This window comes from Perognathus longimembris, chromosome 9 (assembly GCF_023159225.1).
Source record: "Perognathus longimembris pacificus isolate PPM17 chromosome 9, ASM2315922v1, whole genome shotgun sequence".
Taxonomy (NCBI): Eukaryota; Metazoa; Chordata; class Mammalia; order Rodentia; family Heteromyidae; genus Perognathus; species Perognathus longimembris.
This window is the reverse complement of record NC_063169.1, coordinates 59925871-59938307: the sequence shown is the minus strand read 5'-3', so window position 1 is coordinate 59938307 and position 12437 is coordinate 59925871. Positions and strand designations below refer to the sequence as shown.

Sequence of the window (12437 nt, the reverse complement as noted above, 5' to 3'; positions counted from 1 at the left end):
ATTATAAATTTCACTGGAGGTACTAATTTCTTTTTACTACAGATGGATATGTAATTACATTTCCCATTTGTTATACTTTTGACAGAATGTTGCACCCATTTTCCAAACAAGCCTAATCACTCTTCCTCTGATTTTTCTCATGCTTCCTTTCACATTTGTGTTTGCTACTTCTGTCTCTTGCTACCTGTTACCTCTTCTGACTTCTGTCACATGTCTGCCCAGTGTCTGTCACTTTTCTCCTTAAAGCATCTTTGTTGGCTTTTTCGAGTGGTGTTTTTAGAAATTAGAAATTTCATAATGTAAGGAATTCTGGTAATTACAGAAATTTAAAAATCTCCTCTTGGTAAATCCACTTAAAGATCAAATCTTCCTTAATAGTGTGACAGTGTTCCAAAGTGAACTTTGGAACTTCCTGAGCATTTCATAGAGTAAACAAAATTCCCCTTGCAAGTCTTGACAACTGCCAGGCATTTGGGATGGTGAAGTAGGTCTCCTGGCAGAACATAGACCCCACATGACATGTTCCCTGTGTCTTGTGTCTGGCTAGATTTCATCAAAAGCATTTTTGACAGTAGAAAGGCTGATGCTACAGTGGACAAGATTCTTATGTCTAAGAACTTTCTGTCCAGAACAAACATTCTACATAGCTACAGCTAGCAAAACAGCCCTTTTCCTCCCCACAACCAAAGCACCACACAAAGGCTTTCAACAAACAAGCCTACTGACAGTAAGATCTCTGCATAAGACATATTCTCACACAAATGTGAGAAGAAGCAATAAGAAAAATTAGAGGAAGAATGATAAAACTTGTTTGGGAAATAGGTGAAACATTCAGTGAAATATATATGTGTATATATATTTATAAATATATATACACTTTCAATATATCTGGATAGAAAAACATGACACTGATGAAGTTTAAAGTAGGCATAAAATAGTTTAGTGAATCTGCAAGTGACTATATAAACATATAAGATATATATTAAATCTTGTATATGAGTTGTACATAAACATTAACTGGTAAATTTAGAATGCAATGTATGTTCTTTAAGTACATCATGACTTCATATAAGTTATTGAAAAAATAATTTCTGTTCACATACATTTATAATTCTTAACTACTAATAGCATAATATACAATAAATTCAAAGCACAGTAGAGACTTCAGGAACAAACTGTGCATTGCTTTATGAAAAGCATAACCATTTATAAAGTTTAAACTCTATCAAAATCTGGAGACATTACTCATGAGACAGGTCTGTATTTACTCACTTCTGTCTCCTTAACGAGTGGAGCAATGCCTGCCCTAATAGACACTCAGTACACATAGGAATGGATGAAGAATGGCAAATGTGTTTCCATTAAACGTCCAAAAGCCTTTAGATGCAAATAAATGTGATATCTAATTGTAAACATATCTTCCATATCCAGAAAACATAGGTAGAGTCTATGCAATATAAAAATAGAAATACCGTTTACCATAGACAACCAAGTAGAATGATTGATGTCCTGGAAAAAGGAATGTAATCCCAGTTATGCGATTTAAGTATGACCTTTCACAGAATATTTCAAGCACCCCAGTCAATTGGAACATTTTTTTTAAGCTAGCTTCATTTCAATGTCAACTTTATTTGGTTGACTTTTCTCTGAAGTTCTTTAAAACTCAGCCACCACTCCATCCCTTCCTTGATTTTATTTATGGAGCTAAGCAAGACCATAGGAATGCTAAATAGTGTGCAGTGAAATGAGTAAAAAATACACACGCACACTCATATGACATATGATGTATATATGTGATACAACATATACTATATATTTATATATTATATATGTTTGTTCCATATGTATATATATATATATATGTATAAATTACAGGGTGACATAAGAACTAAACTGGAGACAAAGGTGTACAGTGAACAACACATTCTTGGTTCCATGGATTGGCATACCTTCATTCAAATTATTTCCCAGTATTCACTTTTATTGAGAAGTCACCAAAGAAAAATACTAAGCCATGATACCTTTTGAGCACTATTTTTGTTTTATTTCTATAAACCAAGTGCATGTAGCTAGCCCTTTGCTGCTGGAAGGAAACCTTCCATCCTCCCCTCTTTGCTTCCTTCCCTAAACAAGGGGTCTCAGCAGATCCCTCAGACAACATTGGATGTGACAGAAAAAGGTGAAGCCAGCACATCTTTCTACACCATACACAAAGACTTCTATTCTCATTGTTCTCATTGTCCTCCATCCCCTCCCCTCAAGAAAACTACTTCATCTCCCTATTCTACTATTGCATTGGTAAAATAGTTTTATCCTGGAGGGGAGGGAAATATCAGATATATATCAGATACTACTTGATTGCATTATCACTAATTTTTTTTCAGTATGCTAAATATTTAGGGCCAGGGACAGGTTTTCTGTCCTTTAAACACATTCAACAATTTGTTAACCAAGAGTTTAGGTTCTTAGAATTTTGCAACAAAACCTGCATCTGCAGATCACATTGTTCCTTACAGACATAACTCTGTGATGAAATCAATTGTACCTGCCAGAGAAAATAAGAACCTACATGGCTTTTCTGACCATGAATTACATATTGGATGACTTCTGAGACAAACTTCATAAGAAATACCTTTTGTTAGCCTTTGGAGCTGATGAATCTTTACCATTTTCTCTACTTTTCAAATACTGTCTCATGTTCATAATCTTATAGCAGAATGTTTATAAAAGGTGAATAAAAACACCATTCTTTGAAGTGGTTAGCTTTGTATGAACCTGCCTTGGCGTAAGTAGACAGCATTTGTACTTCTGTACTTCGGTTGTGTCCTTGGTCATGCCATTACAAACAGATGTTTTTCATTGATTGGATCCTTCACTCTCTGCACAGTATTCAAGTTCCAGTTCATTGTAACCTTAGCATTTCTAACTTTATAATATCTGATGTAAGTAAGAGTAAGTGGAGGTTTTTGAGTAGACATTCTGCTTCTCTAGTATAACAAATTTCTGGAACTCTAAAACTCAGCAACTTAACTAAAATTTTTTTAATGTGTTATGACTATGTTGCTCCTTTGGTGTGCTTTATATTCCATTTTATGGGTGTATGTTCCATAGCATCTAAAATCAAGGGCTAAAGAAAATTCACAGCAAATAAAAAGTAACAACGTATATGTACCTGCTAATTGCTTTTAATATAGATTTGTTTTGATGATTAAAAAATGATTTAGGGCTGGGGATATGGCCTAGTGGCAAGAGCGCTTGCCTCGTATACTTGAAGCCCTGGGTTCGATTCCCCAGCACCACATATACAGAAAATGGCCAGGAGTGGCGCTGTGACTCAAGTGGCAGAGTGCTAGCCTTGAGCAAAAAGAAGCCAGGGACAGTGCTCAGGCCCTGAGTCCAAGGCCCAGGACTGGCAAAAAAAAATTAAAATTAAAAAAAATTTTTTAAATGATTTATACTATTGTTTTCTTTCCATTTCTAACTAGTTTTCACTTGATACTGAAGTATTTTTCTCTGTGTTCAAAGGGCAGCCATTCTACCAAAGTAGAAGCAGTGATCCGAACTCTGATGAAAATACAGCTGCGAGACCCAGGAGCCAAAGCACTTGTTTTCTCAACGGTATGAGCAGTGTTTCATCCCACTTCTAACTCAGACTGATTTTCTGTCTAACAGGCTCATAGCTGAAAGCCAGTTTACACTGCTTACCATTGTAGTTAAGATTTAGAATTGCTGGGGCTGGGGATATAGCCTAGTGGCAAGAGTGCCTGCCTCGGATACATGAGGCCCTAGGTTCGATTCCCCAGCACCACATATACAGAAAACGGCCAGAAGCGGCGCTGTGGCTCAAGTGGCAGAGTGCTAGCCTTGAGCGGGAAGAAGCCAGGGACAGTGCTCAGGCCCTGAGTCCAAGGCCCAGGACTGGCCAAAAAAAAAAAAGATTTAGAATTGCTGCTAGTTTCTTTTCCATATCCTTGAGATAGAATTATTTCTAGAAAAATGTAATGGTACTAAACAAAGTAACCCTTATAATTATATTTCCTTATTTTAGGGATTTTCTTATCTTACTATAGTAAAAGCTGGAATCAATAACCTTAAAAGTCTCTTTACAAATGAATTAAATTGTTTAAGGAAATCCACAGACTAAAGTATTGAGTAAAACTATAATTTTTAAGTATAGAAAGATAAGTACATCCATTAAAGAGTTCACGCTTTGTTTTCTAATATTTGTCTTAATTCACTTGTCAAAATTGCTCAATTTTTGCCCTTTCATCCAGAATTCAATGCAAAAAGAAAAAAATACCGTTTTACTAAAAATCTAAATGATATTAATAGTTCTACATGTAACAGTTTTATTTTTGTTTCCATTATTTAACTTTCAGGTATAAAAATTGTTGTGACAGTGTCTTCTCAAATACTCTTGGACAGAAGCTGTGTTAAATAAAAATGATTTATGTTTTTTGTGTTCTAGTGGCAAGATGTGTTAGATATTATCTCAAAAGCTCTCACGGACAATAACATGGAATTTGCACAGATTGGCCGGGTTAAGACATTTCAGGTATGTCAAGACTTGGCTCTGTGGTCTCTCATGGATTTAGTTGCAAACTGCCTTACTTAACATTAATTGTCTTATGTAGTGAGTCCTGTAGTCAGGGTTTGAGTTCTTATGTAGTGAGTCCTATAATCAGGGCTTGAATTCCTTTAAGGGGACTATTTTTTTAATCTTATCACCAGAGATCCTTCTTGTGATACACCTTTTAAGGTAGACTTTTATCCCTGGGATTATAGACTGTATCAAGCTATAGAACTTCACACCAAACTCACTCAGCACAAGGACCAGATACACTAGGGAATACACACACACACACGCACGCACCCAAATAAATATGTAGCATATTTTTCTTTTCCCCCTCTATGCTCATGTAGATTTTCATGCATTACATGAATCTTTCCTGTGATTGTCTTAATGATTATAAAATCAAGAGGGCTTATATGGTACTTTTCCTAGCAATTAAAGACAAGCCTCAAGTTTCCATTTTCTAGAATTGGCAGTTTTACCTCTAGCCTGCTTCATTGTTACATGTCCTGGTGACCTCATTGTTACCATTGGTATCTTTTAAGTGAACTGTAATATACTGTTCTTATTTTAACTGATCCAGCTAAAATCAAAATGTGTCTTTGTTTTTTAGGAGAACTTATCAGCATTTAAATATGATCCCCAAATCAATATTTTGCTGCTGCCCCTGCACACGGGTTCTAATGGATTAACTATCATTGAAGCAACTCATGTTCTCTTGGTGGAGCCCATCCTGAACCCTGCTCATGAGCTTCAGGCCATTGGGAGGGTGCACCGGATTGGACAGACCAAGTAAGCAGTGCCAATGGCAGCAGTCACTTTGCTCAGGTTTTATAAACAAATCAGCATTTAACCTCTCTGTAATGTTTGGGACCAGCAGTGTTTCAGATTTTAAAACATTTGCATATAGATAATAAGAAACCTCAGAGATGAAACCCAAGTATAGGCATAGCATTTATTTATGTCCCATGTATATAGAGCCTGAAGGTAATGGTACACATTATTCTTCAGGGCTCCAAGTATGGTGTAGAAATTACTTGGAATACCAGATCTATGTTCAGAAAGTTTCAACTTTTTGCACTAGAGATACTCAACCTGTACTTTACTTTTTGGCAGTACTGGGGTTTGAACTTGGGCTCGTGCACTTGCAAGGGATTTGCTCTACCACTTTAGTCCATCCCTAGACCCTCATTGATAATTACTTCAAAGTCAGACTAGACAGAGGTATTCAGATAGCCAAAGAGAGAACATATAATATGCAACAACATGGGTGATAGCAGCATGAAGTTTCCAGGGAGTGTAAAGGGTTTAGATTTGCTAGACTGTGAGCAAATAAATGGTAGAAATAACGGGCTGGGGATATGGCCTAGTGGCTAGAGTGCCTGCCTCGTATTCATGAGGCCCTGGGTTCAATTCCCCAGCACCACATATACAGAAAATGGCCAGAAGTGGCGCTGTGGCTCAAGTGGCAGAGTGCTAGCCTTGAGCAAAAAGAAGCCAGGGACAGTGCTCAGGCCCTGAGTCCAAGCCCCAGGACTGGCCAAAAAAAAAAAAGAAATAAGATCTTCCATGTCATGTCAGGTTTAGAATTATGGACTGCTAAGTAGGCATAGCAAATAAAGAATTAAAGCAGAAAAAAGACAAGTTCAGGCTGGGAATATGGCCTAGTGGCAAGAGTGCTCGCCTTGTATACACGAAGCCCTGGGTTCGATTCCCCAGCACCACATATATAGGAAACAGCCAGAAGTGGCTCAAGTGTTAGAGTGCTAGCCTTGAGCAAAAAGAAGCCAGGGACAGTGCTCAGGCTCAGAGTCCAAGCCCCAGGACTGGCAAAAAAAAAAAAAAAAAAAAAAAAAAAGACTATCAAACTATAATATAGCAAAGCAGCTTGACTAGTAAATAGTTTTAGATTCTGTGGCTGTTGCTCACTTGTGGTGTGCTTTTAAGCACTGAGTTCTTTACTAGTATTTTTCTAAAAGAGTAATCAATGACATTTAAAGCTACAAGTCTAAAAATCCAATTAGCCTGTCCAACTATCCTTTCCATTTTTCCATAGTAGGTAACTTTTTCTCCTCTGTGATGGGCCAATCTTATGTCTTCCAGATGGCTACTTTATCTAAGTACATCACCTTAGTCTGCCTACATCAGACCTTACATACTTCATTGAATAGATTTTTACTGAAATCCTCTCTGGCAGGCACTGTCATAGATGCATGCCCTCGGGGAACCTGCATTCTAGTTTAACTGATAAGCAATAAACAGAATCAGATACTGGATGTTAAGAGCTTAAGAGGCAGAACACAGTGAGGAGGAAAAAGAATGCAGTGGCTGGGGTGGAAGGTCTTGTTGAGGTCACAAAACAAAGCCTTAAAGAGACATAAAAGCGAGTCATGCAGATATCTTGGGAAAGAATGTTAAGCAGACACTGCATGCACTGTGAAGGCTGTAAGTTAGGAACTCACTGGGTATGTTGAGTAATAGAGTTTCTTAATGTTGAGCTAGAGTCTCTTAAGTAAGCCAGGAGAGAAGGAAGAAATGAACCCAAGGGTTTGGGGAAAGGAGGATTACATTGGCCTCAGGAGGCCACCCTGAGGACATTACGTGTGCCCTGGATGAGATAGGGAGCCACTGGAAGGCTCTAAGCAGGGGAATGTCGCAATCGAGTGTACAATTTCAAAGAAGCATTCTGAGTGTTGTGTTGGTGCCAGAAGTGAAAAAGAGCAAAGGAGAGCAGTAGTGAGAGCAGATGACCTGACTTGTGGCACCTGGTGAAAAGTGGCCAGGTTCTGGATATAGTTTATTGTCTGTGGACATGCCTGAAATTAGATGTGAGTAGATAGCACATGGGCTTTGGCCTAGATGACAAAGAGAAGAAAGCAAAGAATGAAACCCCAAGGCACACCAAAGTTAAAAGGCTCTGAGAGAAAGGAAGAGATCAGCAGAGGTGACCAGTAAAGGTCAAGCCAAGGAAAGGGGCATGTGTAGCATGAGCAGCCGTGTTGTCTGCTGCAAGATAGTATTGGCATGAAGATCAACAGTAGCAACTGCCTGTAAGAAAGAGTGGAGCTTTGTGCATCCCTAAGTGTTAGAACACCTACATAGCAGATACTAGGTAACTTGTTCATAGTCACACAACTAGGAAAAGAAGTGTTCCTGTAGAGATGAGTCAAACAAAGGAAGGGATTTTTTTTTCTCCCCTTTTAAAAATGGTGCATGATCCATTAGAAATGAGCTAAGGATGGGCACCGGAAAATGCTGGGTCAGTGTTTGTGTGGACAAGAAGATAGAGGACCCAGCCCTAAAGTGCGGAGGTTGGTGTTTACGTAACAGCAGGCCTAGGTTGCCTTTAATAATAAATAGGAAGGCCTCTCTACCTTCACGGCAGCCAAAGGGATTTCTGAAGCAGTGTTACATCAAGTCACCAGTCATTAACCCCTGAGTGTTTTCCAGTATAACCATAATAAGTTCCTGTTCCAGCAGTGTCTGTTCTGCCTGCTTCTCCAACCTCTCTGTTCCTCTTCTACAGCACACTTCTGCTGTGCTGGCCTTCAGCCCCTTGAACATGCTAGCCAGCACATTCTCTTCCCAACTGCATGCACATATATGCTGTTTTGTCTTTTGGAAGCTGGCCCTTTTCTTCCTTCACTTATTGATCACATTCCCATTAACTTCTGTTTTGGCTCCTCACGGCCTTATCACTACATGCAACTGATTTCTGTCTCCCCTCATGAATGAGAAGGTTAGTCCATGGGGATCAGTAGTTCTATTCACTGTCCACACATCCATGCACCACCACAAGTGGGCACCAGATGACCTGTGAATTAGCAGTGAATGTGTGAGGTCAGTTTCTATTTATTTGAGGTTTTCAAATTTATAATTCTTATGTACATTCTAGACCTACAATTGTACACAGATTCTTAATTAAAGCCACAATAGAAGAGCGAATGCAGACAATGCTGAAAACTGCGGAGAGAAGGTAGGTAAAGCTCTGCTCCTCTGCGTTTGAGTACATTTGGAGTTTCTTCACCTACATGACAACAAAAAGGGATAATAAACATACTTTAACACAAGAAGTAACATGTTGCCATATTGACCCATTAATGCATTGTATGAGGTTGTATCATGTAAGCATATTTTAGCTCTCTGACCCTTCTTTGCCACATTGGATTACTTAAGTAGCACATGCATTATGCTTTACCTAAGCCAAAGCCTGATGTGTAAAATTAAGCTTCTATTGAGCTTCTATCACCTCTTACTTGTTAGTCAGGTATAAACAAGAATATCTGAATTATAACACTTTTTTGATGTCTTTGAAGCCAATTAAAAAGGCAAAATAGAAGCAGAAACCAAACAGTCTTAACTTTGAAAGTATGGCTTTGGAGGTAGGATTGGAAGATACCTGGAAGAGATGGTTGCCTCTTAGAAGGGACTAGGTTCCAGAGGTGGTATCATAGCAGAGAGGCCATGGAAAACAAAGTTCCTTCCACTGGTGGTATACGGAAAGGAAAAATAACTGCCCTCACTTTCCACCTAAATAAAACACAAAGGCTTGTGTTCTGGTTGCCGCTTGTAAGAGCCCTCAGTGATTTTTATTTAATCTGCCTAAATTAAATTGCAGAAAAGCCACTGCACTTCTCTTTAGCCTTGAGCTTTAGATGGAAAGAAGGTCAACTGTAAAGTTAGAGCCTTAGCAGTAGTAGTCCAGGACTCTTTTTTTTCTTCCTCTTTGTCTTTCTTAAGAGAAAAGGCATTTTATGATAAGGCCTAAGAAGTCTTCACTAGTTTTGATGTTTAAAAGTAATAGTCTTAGCAGCTGCTTTCTTCTGGAGTTTCTTATGGCCCAGTTACAACCAACAGTCAGAGCATATACTTGTGTTTTATTTAATATAACCACTGACGCCTTTGCATTTCTGATGTGGCCACTTGGGAACCCCTGCAGTCACACGAACTCATCCGGGAAGCATTCCGAGGCCTCTGTGCTGACTGTAGCCGATCTGGCAGACCTGTTTACCAGAGACACTGAAGAGCTCGAGTGAACACAGTGAACGCCGTATTAGCAATGCTGCAGGTTTAAATAAAAAATTCAATAAACACTGTTCCTTTTTTGGTTATACACTGGCCTAGTACTTATTAAGCCCTTTGCAGTATGCTGTTTTCAAAAGATCTATAATGATTTTTAACTTACACTGCTAGTAAGACATTTATTTTTGTTCCAAAGAATATCTATCTGATGAAGCCAAGGAAATGAAAAGAGGTTATGGGTCTTTGGATACTTTTCTTTTGATAAGATCACTTGTAAAAAGAGTTGGAATGAGAAAAAATAAAGTAGTTTTATATGACCTGCTCTACTCAAGGAATATAAATCTAATTATGGAAGGACCAATAGTATCTCTAACAGACGACACAATATTGTGTCAGGAATATTATAAGTAAATGGCGAAGTATAATAACTCCTGTTTACATAAGTTTAAACCACACCACCATTTATAGTAACTCTGCAGTAATACAGCTGCTAACATGAATGTTAGTTACGTCTCTGCATCCTGCTACTAAATATAGAGACACAACTTTTTCCTTTTCTATTATGTATTAAGTAGTTAGCTAGAAATAGCATTTTAGAGTGTATTAACATCTTACAGTTATCAACTGCTCTCTTTATTTTATATGATCTAATATTGATATATTTGTAAATATTGCAGTGTTCAGGTGTTTAATCCTAGGCATATGGTGGGGAATGTTGCTTTTATCATTATTGTACCGATGTTTTGGATTATATGCTTTTGCACATTCTGTGTAGCTAGACATTTCACTAATACCATATTATGATAGGTTGTTGGTTCATTTCACTCTGCTCTTACTTAAGGACTAGTATTTGATCTTTAGCACAAGAGAAAGTTGTGTTTTCTCAGCAAATGATTATAAAAGATTTTTTTAAAACAAATTGTTTATTCTTCTGTGAAGAATGAATGGACTTTGAATTTGCTATGAAGTAGCTGTTGTGTCCTGTGTGATGTAGTACAGATGTCCTTATTTCCTATGAGCTTTCAGAGTTTTAAATAACCCTCAGGACTCATTAACTCCAACTTACCTGCCCAGAAAACTGTAATTGGTTTGGTCCCTGGATCTCCTTCATCCAGGAGGCTTTGGTGCTTAGCTGAGGTGCATTTTCTTACCTTTCTTCCAGGTTTATAGGTGATATAATTCGACTGAAGCAAACACAGTGTTGGGTGCTTATTCTTCAGTTGATAGTATATATGTATTGATTGTTTTATATGAAATTAAACATAATTATTTTTATTAATAGCTCTTTACATATTATAAAGAGCTTTCCATACATTCATGTGTTTGATTTTCCCAACAATCCTGTGAAGTACAGGTAGTTACTATCATTCCTGTTAAGATAAAGGACTAAGGTTCAGAAAGTCTGAAAAGCTTGTATTGCCATGTAGCAAATAAACAATGGAGCCCGGGCCCCTGACTCCAGATCTCACATACTTTCATTAAGTCACATGCCAGGCTGACACTCAAAAGGCCCGCAATTTCGTATTGACATGGCCTCAGTGTTTCTTTTTATTTTCTAGTATTCGTTTTTGTGCTATGCTTTCAGGAAAACAAATTTGATATACTTCAATTTTGTAAAAAGAAAAAAATCTCTATGTAGATACCTGTAATTATCTATATACTTACCTGATACTTATTGTACTTACTCTTATAATTATTCTTATTTATTCTGTAAGATAGAAATAAAATAAATATTTTAGTGAAAGTTGAACTTGTGCAAGTGTTTAATTTCTAAGGCATAGACCATGTGGATTGTTTTCCTCGTTTTTTGCTTCTCAAATGGTATCACTATCCCTGTTAGAAGTCTATATTTTATATATAGTTGTTATTCAGATATTGTTATATTTTATATATACTTGTTATCTATTTGTTATCCAGACATTTGTTTTAACAGTTTTTCCAACTGTTCAAAACCAGTGTACATCCCCATAACGTGGCAATAGGATTTTTAAATTTTCCTCCATTGTTTTATCTTCTCTGGAATACCACTCTACTTCTAAGTTATTAAATGGACATCATACAAATGAACCATTAAGAAAAAGAAAGATAATCCCAACTCTCAAATATCCCTAATCCTTAGAGCTTAACTGTGTTTCTCTGTTAAATATCTCCAGAAGGATTTGAAACCAGACTTCAGGCCCAAAGTCCAGGAGTCTGTATAACAGGTCCAGCCACTCATCCCTCTACATCCCACAGAGACATGGTAATGAGAAGACAGCATTTCAGGACATCTTCACTCACCATGGTGCAGATATGAACTTTAGGTTTGGTAGACAATGAATGGGGGAAGGGATGGGGCTAGCCGTCATTTAACAGTCCTGACTGCAGAGAGGAGACAAAATGGAGAAAGAAGTATGTCAAGCTTTTTTCCCCACTTTTAGTTAATTTACAAAGCAGCTTTTAGAGCACCTCATACAAGTTTACTAGAAGATTCATTTGTAGCTGCTGTGATTCAGCCCTTAGGTTCCATAACGGTTCAGCTCGACCCTCACAGGTACTTGCCTTGACTCTTCTTTCGGAGGGGCGAGGGCGGGGAGATGCTTGCGGTTCTTTTTCTTGTTTTGGTTTGGAGGTTTTCCAGTCTGGAATTTTTATTAATTTATTTTTAGCTACGAAGGTGTCATTAACCTATCTCTTCCCTCCCTCCCCCCAACCCCACCCGGGATAATTAGCTTGCTGGGCGGACCTGCCATCTGAACAAGTGGATGGCTGACGAGCTGTAGTGTGAAATAAACGTTTGTAAACCTTTAAAAAAAATTCATTTGTAGGACTTGTAATATACATATTACATAATCATCTTAAG

General features: G+C 37.8%; 1 protein-coding gene across 4 annotated transcripts in view; it reads left to right on the top strand.

Moving 5' to 3' along the window:
* Nucleotides 1–12437, top strand: part of Shprh (SNF2 histone linker PHD RING helicase) — an 80288-nt gene that overhangs the window by 41933 nt on the left and 25918 nt on the right. For 3 of the 4 annotated variants that reach the window (XM_048354243.1, XM_048354245.1, XM_048354247.1), the window contains 5 exons: nt 3526–3618; nt 4469–4555; nt 5187–5365; nt 8469–8549; nt 9513–10503. In XM_048354243.1, coding sequence (XP_048210200.1) covers nt 3526–3618; nt 4469–4555; nt 5187–5365; nt 8469–8549; nt 9513–9609 — 537 coding nt within the window. In that variant the 3' untranslated portion in view covers nt 9610–10503. Of the gene's footprint in view, nt 1–3525; nt 3619–4468; nt 4556–5186; nt 5366–8468; nt 8550–9512; nt 10504–12437 lie in introns of those variants that run through there. The other variant, XM_048354244.1, reaches the window with a different exon arrangement.